This window comes from Ascidiella aspersa, chromosome 3, assembly GCF_963924565.1.
Source record: "Ascidiella aspersa chromosome 3, kaAscAspe10.2, whole genome shotgun sequence".
NCBI classification, from domain to species: Eukaryota; Metazoa; Chordata; class Ascidiacea; order Phlebobranchia; family Ascidiidae; genus Ascidiella; species Ascidiella aspersa.
The window spans coordinates 22,497,102-22,520,174 of record NC_139449.1 but is presented as its reverse complement, the minus strand read 5'-3'; the positions used below and the strand labels follow the sequence as shown (position 1 = coordinate 22,520,174).

General features: G+C 33.8%; 2 protein-coding genes and 1 non-coding gene across 3 annotated transcripts in view; 1 reads left to right on the top strand and 2 right to left on the bottom strand.

The window, feature by feature from the left end:
- The window catches only part of LOC146160889 (lipopolysaccharide-responsive and beige-like anchor protein), a 56,931-nt gene extending 37,137 nt beyond the window's left edge, over window positions 1-19,794 (bottom strand). Inside the window, exons 1-19 of the mRNA XM_083383886.1 lie at window positions 19,435-19,794; window positions 18,814-18,918; window positions 18,415-18,541; window positions 18,241-18,341; window positions 17,858-18,075; window positions 16,373-16,499; window positions 15,940-16,059; window positions 15,441-15,587; window positions 14,856-15,080; window positions 14,018-14,148; window positions 13,038-13,168; window positions 9,360-9,490; window positions 5,596-5,764; window positions 5,299-5,441; window positions 4,358-4,548; window positions 3,517-3,707; window positions 1,993-2,312; window positions 1,484-1,589; window positions 206-1,371 (exon numbers count right to left, since the gene is read on the bottom strand). Coding sequence (XP_083240012.1) covers window positions 206-1,371; window positions 1,484-1,589; window positions 1,993-2,312; window positions 3,517-3,707; window positions 4,358-4,548; window positions 5,299-5,441; window positions 5,596-5,764; window positions 9,360-9,490; window positions 13,038-13,168; window positions 14,018-14,148; window positions 14,856-15,080; window positions 15,441-15,587; window positions 15,940-16,059; window positions 16,373-16,499; window positions 17,858-18,075; window positions 18,241-18,341; window positions 18,415-18,541; window positions 18,814-18,918; window positions 19,435-19,617 — 4,032 coding nt within the window. The 5' untranslated portion in view covers window positions 19,618-19,794. The remainder of the gene's footprint in view (window positions 1-205; window positions 1,372-1,483; window positions 1,590-1,992; window positions 2,313-3,516; window positions 3,708-4,357; window positions 4,549-5,298; window positions 5,442-5,595; window positions 5,765-9,359; window positions 9,491-13,037; window positions 13,169-14,017; window positions 14,149-14,855; window positions 15,081-15,440; window positions 15,588-15,939; window positions 16,060-16,372; window positions 16,500-17,857; window positions 18,076-18,240; window positions 18,342-18,414; window positions 18,542-18,813; window positions 18,919-19,434) is intronic.
- Window positions 3,139-3,213, bottom strand: Trnaa-ggc (transfer RNA alanine (anticodon GGC)). The gene has a single exon. It is a non-coding gene; the product is annotated as a tRNA-Ala (tRNA).
- Window positions 6,071-9,202, top strand: LOC146160890 (uncharacterized). Its single transcript, XM_083385598.1, has 11 exons — window positions 6,071-6,195; window positions 6,298-6,410; window positions 6,686-6,783; window positions 6,864-6,949; window positions 7,023-7,132; window positions 7,198-7,265; window positions 7,412-7,503; window positions 7,831-8,019; window positions 8,199-8,332; window positions 8,414-8,556; window positions 8,754-9,202. The coding sequence occupies exons 1-11, from the start codon at window positions 6,150-6,152 to the stop codon at window positions 9,073-9,075; spliced, it is 1,401 nt and encodes a 466-aa protein (XP_083241724.1). The 5' UTR covers window positions 6,071-6,149; the 3' UTR covers window positions 9,076-9,202.
- Window positions 19,795-23,073: the final 3,279 nt, after the last annotated feature.

The window sequence follows — 23,073 nt, the reverse complement described above, 5'->3', positions numbered from 1 at the left end:
CTTCAACGTTTAATTTTTATGACAAGGGCTTGATTTGGAATTGACTTGCTCTAATAATGACTTGACCTGTTATTTGCTCAAACAAACGACTTTACTGGGACTTTAGGTATTTCAAAATTACTTGTTTACAACACTGCGTAAGTCACCCACAAAACAAAACACCAGATTGCCCTCAAACTAAACTAAAGTAATTAGAAAGGCTTACCTGTGCCTCGACTTGGACATCTTGCACCGGAGATTTTTCAAGGTCTTGTTCGGAAGACTTAAGCGGCGTAACGTTGAGTGGGTTTTGCTCTTTAACCTTTGCTACTTGGTCTGACGGGTCGCCGGTTCCTTCTTGGTCAGACGAACCTGCTTGCGATTGAACAGAAACTGTTGCCACTTGATCAGAGGTATTGTCTTCCTCTTGGGAAGAATTAGTTGCTACTTGACCGGGAGATTCAATTGCGTTTGCCGAAACCTGGTCGGCAGGTAAATTACTTTGAGCACCTTCAAGTTCGGGAGTTGTTTCTGCCGCAACAGCAACCTCATTTTCTTCGGTTTCAGGTTGCTGCGATTCCTCTTCTTCTACAGGTTGATCTTCACCTGATTTTTCTTGATTATTTAAATCGACGTCTTCGAATTCGTTTTCTTCACTCTCCACCTGTTCTGGTTCTTCAGTCGTTTCTTCAGATTTGATAATGTCATTTTCCTCAGCAGAGTGATCGCCCTTTTCCTGGGCGACTTGTTCACTTTCTTGCAATGTTCCAACATCACTTTGATCAGTTTCAACTTCTGCATTATCACCGCTTTTATCAACTTCTGCACCTACTGTTCGCAGATCAGCTTCTTTTTCGTCCCCTCCCTTGTCTGCAACGGAATCAGCGGATTCTTCGGCAGTAACTGAAATATGTAATGCCTCCTGCACATCATTTTGTACGCTTTCTTTGTCTTCTTCAATTTCGTTAGATTCCTCTTTTGGTTTATCGTCTTTCTCTGTCTCTGTCTCCTTTTCCCCGCTCTCTGCTTGACCTTGCTCTTCCAACTTGGAATCAAGGTCGTGTTTTGCTTCTTCATTGGTTTCCTCATTAGCATCCGATTCCCTTTGGTCTTCTTGTACTACTTGTTGGACTTCAGGAGTGTTGGACTTCTTTTGCTGAACGTCATCCACAACAGCAATGTCGCTTTGAAGTTCGGCGTCGTTTTCTTTCTCTTCTGCCTTCTCTTTTGTTGCAGAGGTTGCTTCCTCCTGTTGTAAAGCATGTTCTTCTGTTGGAGTTTCCACGGGTGCGTCTGCTGTTTCATTTCCCTCTTGTTGTTCAGTGGCATCTTCCACCTCTTCGATCACAACTTCCACAACATTAGGTTCCGGAGCTGTCACAGTCGCCCTTCCTAAAAATCAATACCAAAGAGATATTAAAAGGCGAAAAATTCAAAAACATATTTATGTAGATTACTATGAAAATAAATTGTGGCGAAGTTCTAATACTTGTAACTAATTGACCGTTAGTGATGGCCGAAACACTGCCAGTTTGTTTCTTTTTTTCTTCTGTTTGCTGATAGTCTTTGTACATTTGCTCCATATACTGCTTGTGCTGATCAAACGACACCTACAGAGATAACACGATCCAGAGTACTAAGTATGTTACCAAAAAATAATTCCGACATTATAACGAATTTCATTCTTAATTTAAAACAAAAAACTAAATTTGAAATAAATAATTGAATGCAAATTAAAGCCGTCCAATATAAACGGGATATATTTTTCTAAATAAACAATACACACATAGGTTTCCGTTTTCAACAATTCAAATCAAAATACTAAAGCCATTATATTCAATAAAATCGACATTACGCTGTTTACAAACATTGTTTTTTGACAAACTGGAATCCTGAGCCAAACAAAATAGAAGTCATGCACTGGCGTTTTTATATTACAGGCATGTATTTCGTTGCACTATACTTGGCTTATTTGTTTCCTGGCGCGACAAGACCTGTCATTTCTAAACGAACCTTAGAATGCACGATGGACAAAGTGTCGACCCACACTCTCCAGCCGCCCCACTCCAACTTCACCGCGTGGTACAGGAGAACCTTGAAGATTTGATAGACCAGCTCTTGGCACTGATGCTCCACCTTGTCGGTGGGATTCACGTATCCGAGGCCCAGCATCCAGTCCTGCCAGACGGACTGCTGGAGGAGAATTCTCCTGTTCTCGCGGTTCGAGTGAAAGAGCTTGAGAAGATCGTGGAGAAAGAGCTGCTTGATCTCCATCGCTTCCGGCGACTTGTCGACCATCTGTCGAAGCATGTTGGCGATCACCTTCATCATCGCTGCGTAAGACAAACGTACGTCGCTTAGCGGTATAGGGTGGCTGTACTTATTTACAATAAATAGGTTATATTTATTTGAAAAAAATTTAGCGATAGAAACCTATTCGAAAATAGACATTATTCTTGCAAAACATACCTATTTTTTGGCTAAAAAAAGTAAGTTAGGTCAAAATTTGTCAAAATTGAAAGACAAATTCGTTTACAAAATCTTGAAAAAGAACTTTTTGAAATGTCGTTCAGTTTACAATTTATCAAAATTTTGTGAATTGCATCCAACAACATTTTAACTGTATTATATCTTCAATAGACCAATATAAGGTATACGCGAGTGGAATACCACACGGGTGCTCAACAATTTTCTAAAATAACTAACGTGCTGTTTTTGAATGCCATTTATATAGTTGTTTGTCTTTTTGATATGCCAAAAAGTAAAAGGGGTTTGCATAAACCCCAAAAATAACCGATTTATGTTCGACCAGTAAAACATCACAAACAAATTAACTAACGACGTGCAGTATTTCATAGAAAAACACATTGTTAAAATCAAGTATTCCTAATAGATCAAAATTGTGTAAAAAAATATTTTAAGGTAAAAATTTCTCATGTTTTTACATTCGCCCTACTTATAACGCCCGGAAAATTCTTTCTGCCAAACAAATAAAATCATATCATATCATAGCTATTGCCAGGTTTTGTTCCGAAAAGTTAGGATAACGAAAGGAAAAACCACCAACTGTAACAGGTTGTAAGGGTACACTAAAAGCGATTGCAGACTCACCGAATCTGTCGATCAATGATGCAAGCAGAGCAGGCTAGAAAAACAACTAGCCTGCAGTGAGGTTCGAACTCACGACCTCCGGTCAAGCCGGGACCGTCGCTCTACCAACTGAGCTATGCAGGCTCAGAGAGAAGCGAGTCGAGAAACAACCTACGCCAATGCTTGCTCAATCTGTTGTAAGGGTTCACAAAAGGTGTAATATAATAAATGAAGTTGCTTGTTATTAATGTCTGGAACACACACCAATTTAAAAAAATTGAAGACCTCAAATTCTAAACAAAACCAGACACAAGTACCGCAAAGTTTACACTAAAAAGCAATCCAAACTCATTCGAACTTCCATTTTCCCACGAAAACAAATGTTACCAAGAAAAAATTCTACCGAACCTACTCTGGAAACCTCGGCCCAATTGCACCCGACTTTACCTGGGTTGTGCATGATGGTGTGCACGGAGGGGTCATGGTGGGGTGTGCGGATAACCTGAGTGCTTGGGTCCTGCACCAGAACCTCGTATAGAGCGTTGTAAGTCTCCACTCCGATGTCCTCAGGGTAGAGGAGTAGCCTCTCGCCGATCAGCATGAAGAGGCTCTGGCCGTCCATCAGCTCTTCCTTCCTCCTGTAGAACATCCAGGAATTCGCGAAACGTTCAAGCGATTAGGTCGCGGTTTTTAAAACGCTACATGCTACAGTTGCTGAAGATTAAACTAAGTACAGAACGGTTTCCTAAATTCTGTAATTAGTTTAATAATAATTATCATATTCATGTGCAACCAGAATCGTTGGTTTTCACCATTCGGATTCAGATTCTGTTATTCAGAAAGAACATTCTGCTACAGTTGCTTTAAGAGTTTATTTTTAATTTTAAAGTGGAGGATTAAAATATATACTTTCTTAAAATATACAATATACATCCAGCTACATTTAGGCGATCCCAATAAAACTTATTTGTTAAACAAATCCGTGTTAATACAATATTATAAAAACAAAATTAGCTTGATAATAAATTGCAAAGCCAAAAAAGTCGATTAAATCGACATCGTCTTGATTAAGACGTTTTGATACGGGTATTATCTTTCAGTTAATCTAAAGATATAACTTTAGCTTAAAATTAGCTTATTTTAGGCTTTTTTAATTCAAGCGAAAGGTAAACCCATGGACAAAATTGGACGAGCGCTATGACATCACCCGTGTAAGATAACATTTTAACAAACAGAAATAAAAATAAACGACTGTATCTCGAGTAGTCGGCGTCACAACGGGATTTACTTTTCGGGAATTTGCTTGAGGAAAAAGGCGAGCAGCTTGAGCGAGTGGACGCGCACGTTGTTCGATCTGGAGCCTAGCAACTTGAAGATGACCATGAGTCCGTTCTGTCGGTCGAACACCGGAACAACCGACGACCCGTGCTCACTTAACAGCGCCACCAAGAGTTGAAGCACGTCAATGATGTTTTCGTCCTGAACAAACACGAACACGTCAAACCCGGGATAAAAGCGGTGCTTTCACGCACTAGCTTAAAATGTAATATAAGGAATCTGGGGTGTAAATGAATAAGGAAACTTTAACATTTATCTTTAATTGTCGATGAAATCAATTTTAATTGTCGATGAAATCAATAAATTACAACAAAAAACTCTAAAGTTGACGTTTATTAGCCTGCAAGGACAGCAATTGCCAATTAATGACAATGTTTTTTTTCGAAAATCCTTTTAGGCCTTAACACTTTGAAACATACAAAAACTGTGTAAAATATGAAAAATTTAACAGAAGAAAATGTTACCTGACGGACAATTGTCTGTTGTCAATCAAAGGATTGGACAGGTTTTAATTTTTAAATAAAAATATAGTCGTTATTTGAACATTCTAAACTTACGTTAGTCTCCAAATTAATTGGGCATAGATACATAGATACATGTAATTTAACTACTAACTCAGAATTTACAAAACCGCATGCCATTACTTAATATAACCTTATAGGCAATGATTTTGCAAAGTTCGATTTTAGAACATTTTTGTCATGCGCATAAATTGTATTATTTGGTCATTGATACATGGCTGGCAATTGGCATAGAGTTGTAACCTATTTTTAAAACACATTAATTGGTTATTAATGCATTGTTAGCAGACAGTTGTAGCTTTAGTAATCGAAAGAACCTAACTTCTTAAAATAAATTAACTTTTAGGTAAAAAACAAATCAAATTAAGACCTCGTGAACAGTCAACAAATAACCAAGGACAGCTTGTAGTTCATCCTCGAGAATACTGCCAGTTCGAGTCACCAGTTGTTTCAGAAACAACAGAATGAAGGCTCTCAGTGACAAAAGATCGGACTTTGCTGGTCTTGGACCATCTATAAAAATAAACTTTGACTGTATTGACAAAATATCATTATGTAACTATTTACAAAAAAATTGTCATAAGAGTTTAAAAATAAACATACAACCGATCGCGCTTAAACATGATGGTTGTCAGTTGTTGTGTGGATTTGGCACATGCAGACAAACCTAATCCTTTAGGAATAATCCCTGATCTCGCTTCAGGATTGACAACCCAATAATAATGCTTGAGGGCATTGATGAGCAGCAAAAGAGTTGAGACTCTCCGCACGTTGGTCTGTATCATCGGCGACGTAACAAACTCAGTTGCAAGATAAGTGTAGAGAGCGAGTTGAACCTGAAATGGTGTCGCAAACAAATAAGTATTATACTACAAGAAAATAATTAGAGATTTTAGATTTAATCTAACAACGGTGAAAGAATAATTTAGTTCAGTGTAAACGGGATAAAATTGCAATAACTAATTACCATGGTTTACTTTAACTTGGCCTTGTATGCTCTTTAGTGTAACGAGCAAACCGCGTGTACATGCTGCTGTTAACGTCAAAAAGTAGGCGATCGAACATGGTGTACAGTACACCCAAAGCCATTGCTTTAATTGATCAAACATGGTAATTTTACCAGGGAAGAACGTTCATAGTTCATTAGTATAAACAGTAATATAAAAAGAACGTTAGAAGTTTAACAAAGTATCTCTGTTGCCAGATTTTCGATAACTAAAAATGAAAGCTCCTATTGTTGTGTGTTTAATTGCAAGCCTTCTATTTGGTAAGTGTTTTTAAAATAGCGCTAAAGTGCAATAAAAGTTATCCATTAAAATCGTGTTACATTTATTACGTATATAAACGATTGTCATTTGTACATTAACAGTATCTTGTGAGGGTGGACGCGGCTGGAAATATCTTAACTTAATGTTTGTGGTCAATGGCAAGTTCCAAAACTGGTATGACAGTTCATGGCAAGATGAACAAACATTTATGAAGGTAGGTATTGTAGGCAACAAACAAACAACTGATATAAGCCAAAAATTGCTAATGGTATTTCGTTGTTTATTGAATCGTGTTGGGTGCTTGGCTTTTATGCATTTACCAAATATTGACAACAAAATAAATATAGAACAACAAGTTTTAGCTGCAGAACAGGGGTGCAGGCAAATTTTATTGCTAGAAATGAGGCGAAAGTGAACCTGCCCAAACTTGTTATTATATTTATATTGATTCTAAACCACATAAAGCTTCTACCACAATTTGCTCCCCAGGCTATCGTGAATCACACTGCAGATTCTGTGAATGATGGGACAACCAGAGTTGGTGTTATGCAGTTTACAGCATACCCTTACATGCGAATTCACATGAGGTTAGTAGGCCACAAAGGCTTTGGTAACTTTGACTGCAAGAAGCAACTTATATCCAAAACAAGTGTGATTTCATTGGCAGGCCAGAATTTTCCTGGAAAGTGATGAGGAGTATTGATAAGATTTACCCTCACTACTCCGATTTTGTAAGGTTGGGAAAGGCCCTGAGTAAGTCTTTGTAGTTATAACTAGTACACCAGCATAAAAGGATAAAAAACTTTTTCTAAATACTTCGGTTTAGGGTATGCAAGAAGAGCAATGGATCGCATTGAAGCAAGAACGATTCCAAAGCTCTTGATAATTATCAGCCACACTCAATCGTATGACAGATTTCATTATGCGCTTAAAAGTGTAAGTAAGATTTAATAAAAGTAAAAAAAATCATAACAACTAACAAACCTCATTTTTATTTCTAGATCAAGTTAAAAGGAGTGAAAATAGTTTTTATTGATGTTGGGCAAACCTACCAATCATTACAAAACAGGTGAATATTTTGTTTCTTTAGTGGAGAATTTAAATATATATATGTCAACTTTTTCAGATGTACTTGTGTCAGACCATAAATTCACTAATTTAAACAATAAAAACATACAATGTTGAATGTAAGCCTAAATGTACACTTCTTGGCAGCAACCTGGTGGACAACTATTTCTCTGTGTCAGACTACAGACAAATAAACAACACACTGCCACAGATGTACAACATTGTTGCCCAAACATCAGGTACAAACTGTCATTAAGATTAGTATGGTTTAGTTCTGTGAATCAGAGAACCAGAGGGATACAAAAATTGGCCATAAATGTCTGCAACAACTCATTAAAATAAAAGGCAATTTAAAAAAAAAGCAATATATTTCAAAAAAAAATGCTTTAAATAAATCACTTTAACTAACACCGCAGTAATATGAATCAACCAAGTTGCACAGCTGCACTGTAGCCTATCCTTTAAAGATAAAATGATTTCAGTTATCACTTTTGGAGGATTCTAATGTACTGAAGTGCCTAATGTAACAATTTGTTCAAACTAAATATAAGTATTTACTTTTATAGATACAGATGAATGCAAGCTACAAACATATAACTGCAGTGCCAAAGCGAGTTGCATTAATCAGCAGCCAGGATATAAGTGTTTGTGTAACAAAGGCTGGCGAGGTGATGGAAAATATTGTTGGAATGCACGACGCAAACCAAGTCGAATGAGATCGGACTTGTTTAGCCGCCAAAACAGACATCCTAATGGTATGATTTACTTATAAAATGATATGTATAATAAGTAATGGTTTGTCTATCTTGGTTAAATTAGGAATGTGAAACATTTTTTTAATAATAATATCAAGAGACAAATGTAAAAAGTTCAAACCAAACAAATAGTTTTCTGTTGCAGTTTATTCACCAGTATATGTGTATTGTTATTTCAGCTCAGCGTCTGGCAACAGCAAGTACATCCAGTACAAGTAATGGTACCACCAACTTAAATATTATGTTTGCAATCGGCATGTCTTCAGGCATGGGACGAAAAGGTTTTAATCAAGCCAAGGATATTATTGCTAAGGTATTGTTGATATTTGTCATTTTAAAACTGTTTTTGAGCTTTCTTCAACAGTTTGCTGAACTACTAAATTTGTTTTTAAAGGCTGTGCAAAATTTAAAGTCAAATTTGGGACATGGTATCAGAGTTGGAGTGGCAACTTTTTACTATATTCCACGAATCAACATCAAAGTAAAAAATTGGAATTCCAAAAGATTTCAAACCCATCTAGAAAAACTAAGATATCGGTAAGAATTCAACCAATTATTCACCTAAGCCAGTAAAAAAAGAAGACAATTGAATATTAATTAACATGAAGCAGCCTTTCATCATAAACATAAATAGAGGCTAGATTTTTTTATAGAGGTTGACATATTTTCGCTTAGACCATATCAATTACAAAACAATTTTTCTGTAATCTTTCTTTTTCATTTTAAATGCACAGAAGAGGAGTTGTTTTCATGGGATCAGCAATCAAAGATGTGAATACCTACTTAAACAAGCAAATACCTTCTTCTAAAACAAGAAAAGTGCTTGTCATGATTACAGCAGGTAGTTCATTTGACGACATTCAGCCTGCTGTAAGAGCAGCAATCATGAGTAAAACTAAAGTTATATTTGTCAAAATCGGTGAATTCCAACTGCACCTCGGAAAACAGGAACCGAAAACAAATGTGATTATAGCACCCAGGAGCAAGAGTAGTAATCCTAAAACAGCCAACAGCATTTTTAAAACAATTTTGCAAAACAACCAAATCATTCAGTGAAATACAAATCTTGTACATTTGAATTTTGAAATCTTCAATAATAAACAATGTTGTGTGTTTACATCATAGCTTTTAGAACTTTTTATGCTATGCTATAATAATAACAGAATTTTATAAAAAGGATAGACTTAACCACTAATTAAACATGTAAATAATAAATATTATACTTTGTGAGCCCCATTATTATTTATCAGAAAAGCAAAACTAGAAACAATGTTTTAAAAATTGTTTTAAGTTAATGAAGAGACACTTCATAAAAGCTAGGAAAAGTTATCTTGACAAACCTTTGGACTGGTGTGAATCCACAATGCAGGGTTGAACATTATTGAATCACAAAACTGACGCATCAGTGGCATTCCATTTGGAAGTTCATCAAGAAATTTTGACATCGATATAAAAGTGCTAAGGACATCAGCTAAAGAACATGTCATGGTATAAAGCCTATGGCAAAAAATCTTTGTTAAATACACATACAATTATATCCGTGTCATAAATAGTAATTTGTTAGAAAATTTGCTTTTAAAATTTGGGTATTCACCAGGTGACAGTCTAATTACTCTAATAGCACCTACAAAATATCATAAAAAAAAAACAACACTTGCACGGTTAGGATTTTAATGGGGCGTATCCTTAAGCATCAAGTTATTGTTAAGTTTTATATTTTATTTATTTCAAATAAATTATGTTTAACTTCGATGACTTAAGGACAATTATTTTGTTTAATCGCTTACGATACACATTACCACAACTACACAAGAAATTGACCAAAAATATCACACATGGTAAAAAGTCCTATGCCTTCAGTATTTCGATGAACAATTAAAATGGTCTCATGGAGCAGAGAATAGTTATTTCGCTGAAAGTTTGATTCGTCAATAATATTTCTCAGGAGAGATTTATGTGCTGTAATAACGACATAACAAAAGCTTAATAAAATAAAACTAAATAATAACACTGGTCAACAGCAACTTTTAAACAAAGATGTAATAGATTGATTACTAAAGTATTTTCGGTGCTGATTCTAAAAATGCCCTCATTTTTTCTAGCACATTAAGTTTTTGAGATACTCTCATTTTTATTTATTTTAATGTTGCGCTGTATTGATTATAGGCACATTGCGCACGGTGACATTAACCAACATTGATGCAATTCATGCAGTATTCTATCCGTTTTTCTTACTGACATTGTTGAAAAGAACACATTTATCAAAGTTTTTATTCAGTAATATTTTTCTTATGCTTTTCAATTGTTGTATTTGTGACATATTTATATCGACTGCTATTCTATCTCTATTCCCAAAGAGTGCAAGAGCAACCATGATCTGGTTTGCTATATTTGTGGGACCAAAGACAAGCAAAGAAGTGTCACATCATATATCAAAAATTTAGACAATCATACTTTAGCTGTCCATTAAGAAACCAAGAAAAAATGTGCACACTGTACACTGTACTACTTGTTGAACACAATTGAACGCAATTGGTTTACACAATTGGTTAAACAAACGGTCAATATCCATGTAGTTTGCTGTTCCCGATTTTAAAACGAGAAGGAGTCCTGAAGGACTGCTATGTTTGCTTTGTTAATGCAAAAGGCTTTTCCTAAAATCGTAAAAGTAAAATTGTATATCCCAAATTGAATTTAGCAAGGAGACCTGTACCACATAACACCCCAATGCGTGTTTCACATCCTCCTAATGGAAGTCTTAAATTGTCCCAAATCAAGTTGAAGATGTTGGTGCATGGAGTTTTAAGCACCAAGCAAAATTTTAAAACCAATCCTGTTTCAAGACAGGTTTAAACAGCCTTACTAGATATGTGTCTCTTTAACAAGAAAAGTCGGAATTGCTTGCATTAGAATAAAAATAAAACAACTTGCTTGAGAGTAGTGTAGTAATAAGACATGATGTAGATGAACCTTTTTGCTACAGTCATAACATTAATTATTAGGAATATAAGAAATATGCTTTATGAAACAAGACTGTTTTATGTGCTTGCTCGGCCGTGCTACCAACAGCATTACCTTAGAAGAGACTGGCCTATAAAAGAGTCGTTAGTGGCTGATATCACAATCGTTACCCACCCCCAATTTTTTTTCTTGCTTCAGAAACAGGGAAGTGGACTTCTAAAATGTTAAGCATGTCTCGACAAAAAAATTTCTCATACTCAGCTGAGCAAAATGTTAGGAAACTTTATGGGCCAACACTGGCTGGCAGAATCTTGCCAGCCTTCTGGTGACAAGCATTTTTTGGCGAAAATTCTTCGGTTTTTGGTCACACCCCTAAACTTAAATGATGTGTTCGCGTAAGGAATGTATGAACCTTGCAATGTTTTGGCGATAAACAAGGAATGAAACATTGCACCTAAGGCGCAAATTTTTTTGTGACATAAAGTCATTAACAAATACATAAGGGTTATGTGAAGGTACAACCTTAGGCCTGGGGGTGTACGTACATGTCTGCTTTTCTCACTCTAAAACTGTTACATAGATAAGCTGTTTTCAGGCAAACTTGTGTTAAAACATGCAGCTCAAAATCAGATTGAAAAGCACAAAAAAATATTCTTTGGACAAATTAGGTTAAATTTCCAATTTACATTGTTCGAAATAAAGATATTTATAATAAAATTTAATAGAAATTATCATAGTCACAGTGCAACATGGCACATTTGCCATAGTATACATATTACATCTGGGATAGATGGAGCAAAACCAGGCTAAAATTCGCGCGAAGCGCCAAAAAAAATTTGCGTTTCCACGTTTAAAATAACCCAATATTTACTTTAGGCCTTAGGGGGAGAAGCATAGCCTGGTACATCCTCAATATGTGTGAAATGCTATACCTGTAAATTTAACAGGAATGGAGAATTCAACTCAATATAGGAGTACTTGCCAAATCAAAGTAAAACTGCAAACACATAACCTCTATGATCGAAATTGTGTAATTTTTTTAAATAATAAGCAATCTATATGCCTTGCACTGGCGTTTTCTCACTTAACAACGTGCTTCACACTACTGTAACTTTTTCAAAATGGCACAACAAAATTAATTTCTTCCAATTGTAGTGTGTAGTGTTATTACATATTTCCGATTTTCAAAAATACATGTGATAAACTATGTGTGGAAAGAACCGCAAAGTATTTTGTAAATTGGATCTTGAAAAATAAAATTTTTCCAAAAAATATTCAAATATTTTCAAAAAACTTTTTTTTTACTTAATTTTGTTTTGCACCAATTTCTTCGGTTTTCTAGCTGATTCTTCGGCCGACATAGTCGCCAAGTCGCCAGCATTCTGCCATACTGGGCCAACATATTTAAATTCAGGATGCACATTGTAAAATGTTGGAATGTGCTTGGCTGAACATTTAGTGGTTATGTGCTAACTTAATTGCATTCTTTTCTAGTAGGCGTTGATGATCTGATTAGCTTAACATTTAGACTTACTTGAATTTCTTTCTAGAATACCTTGGTGCATAAACCACTTTAAGCTATAACATTCTGCCACCAAGGATTTTGCAAGGGGGCAATAACTCAAAACATCTAATAAATGTTTAATAGTGATGACCCAAGTCATGTACACGAACAAGTTAAAGGTCAGCTGTTTATAAGAGCTGTGTATTGTTTTCAATGCATTTTTTGGAAAATTTAAATTGGACTAAATCTTAGAAATGTGAAGTGCTAAAAAAATCTAAAGGCATATTCGCAATCAGTGCGAAAAATACATCTAACATAAAAAACTTGCATTATCCTTTGAGTAAAAAATAAAATTTTGTTGATCAGTGTAATGGTTTGTACAAACCATTTTAAGTGGATAAAAAACCTGAGCACAACATGCCATTTTCACCAGGCATGGCATGTCCTAAGACCCACTTTCAGTTAGCAATTAATTTGTTAACCTGGAAAGCCTGTATAATTTTGTATTAACTTTATAAAGGGGTGCCTAAAGTATGTATATTGTATAAGTTACCATTAACATGTTCCTTCCTAGCCTTCTCAAGTAAAGTGCCTATGACAAGAAAGCCTTTTCCCTGCAAAACCTGCTGTTGTGTTTTGCTTGAACCTTGCAGCAACAATTGCAGAAAATTCAGCAGCGTTGAGCTAAAAACATAATGACATATATAAAAAATGACAGTTTAATAGACTGGTGTAAGGAAATACATATGCCATTGTGCAACATATATAATATAACCCCAAAAATAAAACTTTATATTTTTGTTAAATAATAAACAATACACCAGAGGTGTAGTTCCATGCTTAATGCTTATAGTTTCATACTAGATATTATTTTATACTAAAAAATGTTAAAATGCAAAGCAAACAGTAGAATGTTTGGCTTCAACTATAAAATCCAGGATGTAAACCATCAAACATATCTAGAAAATTCTATACTACTTGATATATGTATCTCAACATTTAAAAATCATCAAAACGTTTTCTTTTTTAATTGATGTAAAAGCCTAGAAGTTACAAAATATCTTGTTTAACAATATATTATATATAAATGCTTTCCTAACAGGATACATCGACAGTAGTGTTAATTTGGAAAAATCAATTTATTCAAATCAATTCAGTCTTGTGACAATCAGCCTTTACAGTGACTCATTCTGCCACAATAAAATAATCAATGTCTTCTTAGTAACAAAAAAAAACATCATGAAAAAAAGGAACTAGTTTTATAAACTCTTAAAAAAAATAGTTATGATAAACTGTAACCCTTTACCATAGGTTAAGGTTAGTAAAGTTGAAAATCTCATTAAAGTCCAAAAAAACAAACGACTTTAAATCACCTTGAAAGCATCCAGCTTAAAAAATCTTCTGTCGCCAGACTTGCTAGTGTCTAACTAGCACAGTAGTTTACATTATAAATAATGTATATGCAGTATGCATAGAAAGGTGATACCATGTAGTAGCTTAATATGGAAACTAACAGCACAGGGGCCAGCTTACCAAACTGTTGAATCAAGGGAACCATCTGGCTGAGTGAAATCAAGCTGCGAAAATAAGGGAAAGAGAACTTCTGCTCCACCAACTGAATGGAGGGCACTGTGGATTGAATGGGTGACAATGGCCTTCACATCCTTTATAAAACAAAAAAAAGTTAAAAAGTTACCATGACAGAAAAACAATTAGCATTTATTTTAGTAACAATTAATACATTACAAATTCATTTTAATAATGCTGAAGCGATTTATTGTACTGTAAAAGCACAAAGGGCGAAGGGGGAATGTCCAAGTTACAATAATTTCCGAGATTTTTTTATTTCTCACGCTTCTTTGGTGGAAAAATCTTCAGTAAACTTTGTTAATATGCTTAAGTCAATATAAATAAGGGTTGTGCAAAAGCTTGTCAAAATTTTAATACAATTTGTCTTTAAAAGTGCCTCATGATTTCAATATTTGTTAATACAGTTTTCTTTTTCTTTCTGCCAATACAACATGTGACAATATTATATTGTTAGTGACTATTACATGGATCTATTCCTTGAGAACACACAGACTTTTTGTTTTAAGTCCATTGCACCCTATTTAAATCCTGTTATACTAGAAGCTTCTGAAAACAATAATTCATATCTGTAATATATACAGAATGCAACAAACCAAATCCTAGCACATAAAATATTTTTCAGCCTAAAAACGTTAAACTAGAAGCATGCTATATTGCCATATGATAACAGAAATTTATAAAACACCAAAATGTTTAAAAAATAGATTTAAAAAAACATTGCAAAAATCAATATCAAATGCTGAAAACTTTTTAAGAAACTTGTTAAAAAATAGATACTCACAGGAAGCATGAGAGCATGTGGGCTGTGGACAAACCAACGATGTCCGTCCGGTGCCCCAGTTTGCTGGTTTGTCTTTGGAGAACATTCGAGGCAGAGTTGTCCGTCTGTTGATTTTGGATTGTATGCAAGCACCAGAGAGTCTGCAAGCTTCAAGTCATCATAGAGGACTCTCCTGTGGTGGTTTGCCAGCAGGTGGTCGCTCTCTGTTGGAAACTTGAACTGATTCTAGTGTAGAAAGAAGCCAAAATAAGAAAAACTGTAAAAAATGATATAACCAGATGGTATATTTAAAACAAAATAAGACACCAATAGCAACTGAAGTGATGAATGAAATCTTTGAATGTATTGTATATACATCAAGGCAAATAGTTCACTCAAAATAATTTATTTTCTTAGGTGGCAAACATAAGTAACCAAAATTATTTACCAAAAATCAAGAAAAAAAAAGTTAAACCAAAAGTAAATTTCCAAATTTCCAGAAAAAATTATGTCTATTACAAACTTTCAAACACTAAAAAACTTATAGCAGAATGGATAAAAGAAGGCAGTTAGTTTATTTACTATCACTTATATTTATTTGCGTACCTTATAACCTGGTCCAAGCTGATACAAAGCATAGACTTGTGAGTTTGTCAGAGCTTCATTAAAAACATAAGTGGCTGCCATTTGACCACAGAACACTCTAGATTCATCACCAGTTTCAGCTGATCCAAGGAAACATTTGTCATATTGCTGGATAAAATATTGATTATATTATAAAAACATTTTTACAGGTGTCTGTATGTATTATGTATATAATCATAATGGAATTCAGCAGCATTATTGTGGGATAGAATGTGTCCGTTTACAAAATGGATATAGCAAAATAATCCATTTATTTGACAATAAATGCTTTGTTATAGCTAAGCTAGCTTGCATAATGCTCAGACACTTTAATGTGCATATATATATAATGTCATTTACCAAACAAGCTTATTCTGTGTTCTCCAATTTTCAGATTACAAATAAAAAAAAAATTATATCACAGGACAATTTACATGTTAATCTTCTAATTAACTTGAAATTTTAGAGAAGGCATACTCACATCACTTCCACCAATGGACCAGTTCATATCACAACAGGAGACAAGCTGACCATTTGCATAGCACTTTATTTCACTTGATCTCCAGCGGTTGTAGATGTGGACAATAGTCACCATGTACCACTACAGCAACAAAGAATAAAACTATTTTCTTGACAGCAATAAAAAATTGAAATAGAAGTTTAGCTTTTGGCTGTTGTTTTCATTAAAACATTTTTATCGTCTGAATAGATTTAAAAATCATATATAGAAAAAATGTTTTAAAATGTCAAGTTTTAAAAAGAACTGATTACCATACAAAATCAACTTCCACTATGGTATGCATACTAGTCTAAGTTTTATCTTAAGTGCATTTATAACATGTAGTTCATAAACATTTCAATGGCAACTGGAAATGTAATATTAAAAAATTAGATCCAATTTAATTAAAACTTACCTTTCGAGGTTTAAACTCAAACTTAAGGCAGTGTTGAAATCCCTTTCCTTTACTCTTTAGGACAGTGACAATAAAGCAACTACCCACAAAGTGTCCAGAATGGCCCATGCCTTTGCTGTTTCGAAAACTGTGAAAGCAAACAGCAAACATTTCTTTATATACCAACTAAATCATATAATAATTATGTGAGTGTGTGAATGAATAAATTTAGTTGTTTCCGTTGTGCAAAGCAAACAACGTCACAGGTAAACAGGTAATTCCAATATATTTTGATTAAAAATTTAAATACTTAAAAATCTTTGCTTTATTGTATTTCCATTTATCTTTATAAAAACAAACGATATTTCAATCATTTTTAAAAGACTTTTCCCTATAAATCCTGGTGTCGGTATACCAACAAACTGAATATAGTTTTAAAAAAATGTTTTGTTTTATTCAAATATCTCAAAGAATTTTTTAGACTTAGAAAGTGTACCTTAAGTATATAACCTCTAGGCTCTATCACCTACAAAAATCAGCTGGTGGTTCTTAAAGTGAAAAGAGCACGTCCCACATATGGGGCCCGGTAAAATTCTGATTGGTATTTGAATTTTTCTAATAAATAAAACTGTTGACAAGACAGCAAATGTAAGAATAATTTACACTGAAACATGTATATTCATAGGGAAACATATCTCTGATTTTTATTACACTGTAAGATATTTTTACTGCCACTTGTTAAATAAAAATACTTCCAAAATATATAGACTGTATAAAACCGAATATTTTGTGAGTTTAAACATGTCTCTTTTGCCTTTTTTTAAATAACAAAACTTAAAGTAAATGTAAACTTTTTTGGAAGCTTTTTGGTTATAGTCAATGTATTCAAGACAAACTTTTGGAAAGTTTCACTTTTGTAAAAATAAATTATATATCACAGGGCAGAATATGTTTTAATTTAGCTAACAACAACAATTCTGTAGATAAAACCTGATTAATTTTTGTTAACATAGTTATAGAGGTTGGTGTTGTGCAAGGGCAGGTGGCGAATGAAAAAATAAATAATTAATTAAAGAAGAGAAAGGAAGAAAATAAACAACAGGCCTTCATGTGAAATGTGGTCACATTCACCTGCTAAAGTTGCCAAAGGCTATATTTATGTAAATCTTTTACTAATGACTACACCAGATTACTAACCAATTATAATATGTTTACAATATCGGACAACATCTTTATTTAAAGATTTTCATACAAATATTTTAGAACGAACAATTTATTGTTTTAAAAACAAATTTTAAACATTCATTATGTAAAAGTGTTTTGCAACTCCAAACCACTATCACAGTTAATTTGTTTGTTCTGCATTATATTATATAGAAACATACATTGTGACAATTTTCTCCAATTTAGCTATCTAGCTTTTGCTTTTAAAAAATGGGGCTTAGTGCAACCCCTAAACCAGAGGAACAATTTAACATATAACAAATACAAAAATATGAAAAATACCAGTAAAGGTAGGGTTTGTCCACATCTACCCGTAGGCTGTTCAGGGGATCCATGCGAAACCATGTGGTGAAAGAAAATCCATTAGTTGTTGGCCACATTTTTAGCGGAGGCAACGCAATAGCAGCATCTTTCTTTCCAGGAAAGTTGAAAAAGCAATCTGGTCCATGACGCTCAGTTGTAGATTTTAGAATTCCCAAAAGCTTAACAGCATGGGGTGGCTAAGAAAAGAAAAAAAAGTTTTTATATTAGGCAAAACATTTTTCAGGCTGTTTACCATTGTTAAAAAAGTTTGAGCCTGACTGGAAAATCAGGCCTTCTATTTAAAACATATATATATTTTGACACGAAATTCACTATGTTAACACAAAAAATACATAAAATACCCATTTTCCATTTTCTCCTTTCAGCATGCTAAGAAGTTTTTTTAACTCCTTAACTGATATGTTGTAGCTCATTAATAGGCAAAGCATATCGATGAGAATTTCTACAATACAATTGTTTCAATATATAAACAATTTTTTTGTAACAAACATACTAATAGTAAAAGTTATGTGTACCCGAAGTAATGTCATCTGCCATAGAAAGTATATGGAGTAGTCTCTGGACTAGTCCAACATCAACACAGGCCTGTAAGTTCCTGTAGCTTTTTCTACAAATCCCTTTAAACTTACTCCAAATTTCAGCCTGCATAATTAAGAACAGAACAATGAAGAACTTAATATGTGCACAGACTGCAATATTACACAGCACCAAGACATGAAACCAAAATTACAAAGAAGAGTAAATTGATGAAGCCTTCAGAGGTATAAAATGAGTATTGCCATAACTATGCAAACAAAACCACTTTTAAGATATATTTTAATATGTTTTATATCTCACATTGCAATGTGTGTAAAAAGGAGCAGTCAGAAGATGAAAGCTAAAGGATTAAAACTGTGAATGGAATCGATATTCACCTGACACTGAGCAGTACATAACTGCATCGTTTCCAGCATGTAAATAATACACTGCTCATCCTGGATAATGAAGTTCACTTCAAGATCGAAATCTCCGCCCACAAGCTACAAAAAATATTTTAAATTGATATATGATATGCACTCAAATTAGACAAATACTCACCTAAACTGAATTATTTGATCTGCCAAATATTATGTTTAAACAGTTAGGACTGAAATCGAATCAGTGTTTAAATTACTAAAGATATTCAACTACCAAATTAAATTAAACAAACATGTTGGAAAACGTCCAATGCATTCAGAAGCCTGGTAAACATTCTAGGCCGGCCATACAAGGACCACGTAATCGCACCCAAATAGAAAGACAGGTTAAATCATTGATGAAAAACAATGAAGAACAAAACTTGTACATGTCATGCCCACATGTTTTATGTGAGTGCTACATCAGGAGAAGTGATGATTGGTAGAGACTCGCCAGACTCAGTGCAAAAAAAAATTAATTAAGATTATGTAAAACTTTATCAATGTTGTAAAAGTTTATGACATAAATGGAAAGCTTTTACATAGGTAATTTTACTTTATTAAAAAAAATTTCTATAAAGGTTGGTAAGCTACACTTACCAGATTAAACACTGCATCAACCACATCGCGATCCGATACTTCAACTGCTTCGATCAGTTTATTTAAAACCTCGAATTTGGTTTTGGGTGTTTTTGCCAGACTGCTGACTTCCGATGCACTTGGGATGTCAGGACGCACTTTCTCCTGTTTCGAATCTGCTCCTTCAGATTCACTGGCATCCATTTTTCACTTCTCTTTTATGAATCCATGCGCAATGGTTTTTAGTATATCCACAAACTGGGTTTACGTTTTAGCAGTTAAAATACATATTATAAAAAGTAAGGTTTTTTGTGTACAATTAAATAATAAATGGTGCTTAAACGGCACATTTTGATTATCTCACCACAGTGAATGACAATTATCTTATTCTCGGATGGTTCTTTTCAAAGGGTGCACTTTGTAACACATCTCACTTTCATTACATTGGTATTTTACAAGGGTGCATAACAAACAAACATCAACCTTTTGGAAAAAACAACATTTTCATGGTTTTGTTAACTTTGCTTTGGATCAGTTAACTTATTGTGGTTATTTAGAAATTTTGACATGTATGTAAAGATGTTGTTTAATTCAAACTTTAGGTAGGACTTATAATACAAAACTGTTAAACTTCAGCATTTACTAGCACATTAGGGTTTTGGTAATATAATTATATAAAAGTCATCTGGATTTATTATATGTGGATGTACCCCACTTGCTTAGCATATGAAAAGGTAGGAGCGCATCTTAAAATTTTATGATAGTCTTATTAGGAAATAGAAAAGCTTGATTTCAGGAAAATTTCAAGTTTAGATAACACATTTTTGTTATATTGGTAATGTTATTTAGTTAGGGTGCGAGTTATTTTTTTAATCATTTTTGTTTTACTTCTTTGTTCAAACTTAATACTCTGATAAAACATGGGTTATATAAATAAAAAACTAGGCTTTGAATAAGAATAATTGAATTCAATACTTTATATTTGAAACACATTATGCTATATAGAATTGCTTGAGTTTTACTCTGAGTACAAGTGAATAAATTTGGTTCCTGGATGATAAATAAAAGACCAACACTTTTTGGCGGTTGGTCTAGAATCCTACCACAGCGTTTAAACAATTAATACATCAATGCACAATATTTTGGTATGGGTGTTACGGTTTGTGTTGGATTGGGTCTATTATTATTGTATGGTTAACCCACTCAAACCCAAATAATATGTGTTGTGGTAGGACGCTCTAACCCAGGGTGTCCAACTCAAACATGCCGGCATGCCAATTTTTATCTTATAACTTCTTGCCGTGCCAAAGTTTTGCAACCAATCAATTCTTGTAATCATAAAATCGTTTTTTTACCAAAATCAAAAACGTTTATTTAAACTTGAAACACTGTGTAGTAGCAATGCACATTACTGCATCTAAGTGTCCGTCGTGAGCTAACTATTGGAACTTCACACCAAGCTATATAATTATGTTAATGCTAGGCTCCAGCCCTTCACTACAGTACAATGTTATATTATCAGATGTAATTGTTAGATGTCGTAATTGTCGCAATTGTTTTATATTGTGAACAAACAATGGCAATTGGCTGTATAACAAATTTAGCATTTTTTAACAATTGGCTGAATAACAAATTGTATTTGTTTTTAAAATTGGCTAAATGACAATTTTAGTGTTTTTTGGGAGGCTTGTGTGCCATTTTTTATTAGGTCGCGTGCCACATTTGGCATGCATGCTGCTTGTTGGACACCCCTGCTCTAAACTAACTCTGGATCAAGTATTATCATTCTATTATTTCTAACATATTTATTTATTTTCAAATTTTAATTTAAGCAGACTTCTTTTGTTGCTGTGAAAAAATTGGTAGGATTATATTCGAGAGCAGCACTCAAAACGACATTGGGGTTCCTTCTTCCTACCACTAGAATCCTACCACAACACACTTTATTTGGGTTAGGGTGCGGGTTAGCCAGCTTAATTAAATGTTTGGAGCTAATATAAAATAATTTTAAACATCACAATGACGTAATTAGGTGTAATTTTTTCGTCGGGATAAATTAATCCAGTTTTCCGGGAATGAAAAAATCCGGAAGAAAGAGGAACCCTATTCTAGACCAATACCGCCCAAGGTTTGGTATTCAAATTACACATCGACATTGTGACACAACATATAATAAACTGCAGAAATACCTGTCCATGGTATAACAGTTAATGAGTCACAAACAAACCTGGCATACAACTACATCAATTGGTAGAATAAAAAAAGAGATTGTGCGTCAAACTAAAACTATTTTAAACAACAAGTTCAACTACATAAGTTTGTAAAATCCTGAAACAAATCATAATTTGCAATATGCAATGAAGCGAAACGTGCTCCACGAAAATCTGTTGTTTTTTTAAAAAATATCCTATTTATCACAGTATGAACACAAAAACAAACAATGATTGTTTTAGTAAAATCGATTTATTTCAAGATATCAGGTGCAAAATAACAATTCTGGTAAGATTGCACAATATTAATTTAACTACTTTTATATTTAAAAGTGATTTTTTCAACAGCTTAAAGATGGTACCGGAACGTCATGAAAATCTTTTTACCCAACCAAAGAGATTTAAGAGTTTTAATCCAAAAAAAAATCTTTGTTTTGTCTTCTTTTTAAACAACAATGTTTTAAAAAAAATACTCAAATTAGTCCTATTCGATGTAGGCCTACAAACGAACAAAAAAGGGCCTAGAACCCTACCACAGCGATTTTTTTTTTCGAGTTACGTGCGAACATAAAAGTGCAAAGATTACTTTTATATCAGCTACGAACTAACCAAAAAGTGCCTAAATTACTATTATACGAGCATACGACAAAAAACAGCCACCTAGATTTTATTCGACCTGCGCACGTGTTAAAAAATATTACAAAAGATTGCACAAGAGGTTCTAAACTATGGGGAATTACCCAGTAAGGCACTAAGTATAAATTTTGGGCGCTCTTTCACTTAAGTACGTGAAAATAAATAAGAAAAACTTTCTTCAAATTCATACCACAACGCATATTGTTTAGGTTAGGGTGCGGGTTAGCGTTTGGTTGAAGTTATTATTAATAATAAACATAATATTACTTGACCCACCCGCACCATAACCCAAACAATATGCGTTGTGGTATGCGGTATTATTTTGTTTTGTTTTTTTGCATAACTTTTCACGTACATAAGTGAAAGAGCGCCATATATTTTGTGTGCACAACATTTTGTCCTATTAGGATACCATTGATTTAAGCAACGCATTGTGGTAAGAAGTTCTGCATTAGCGTATTAGGGTCATTAGTCACTTTTTTGAAAAATTTTGACTCTTTTTGCCAAGTCAAAAAGTCATCTTCTTACTTATATTATATGGTTTGTTTGGCATACTTCGAGTGTAAAAATACACTTGTTTCAGAGTAAATTAGTATTTACCATTCAAAGAGGTCCAACAGTTAAGGGCAAAGTAACCAAATATATTCCTTAAAAAAAGTTGTTAGTACAGTAACATCCCAGTTAAGCTTGCTTCCTTTTTTGTGATTGATTGCTGCTGACATCTAATCAAACATGTCAATGATAGTTAATTGTGTTATCAAAATATTACAGTTTTATAATTAACGATTTAAACCTATTATGGTTTGTCAGCTGA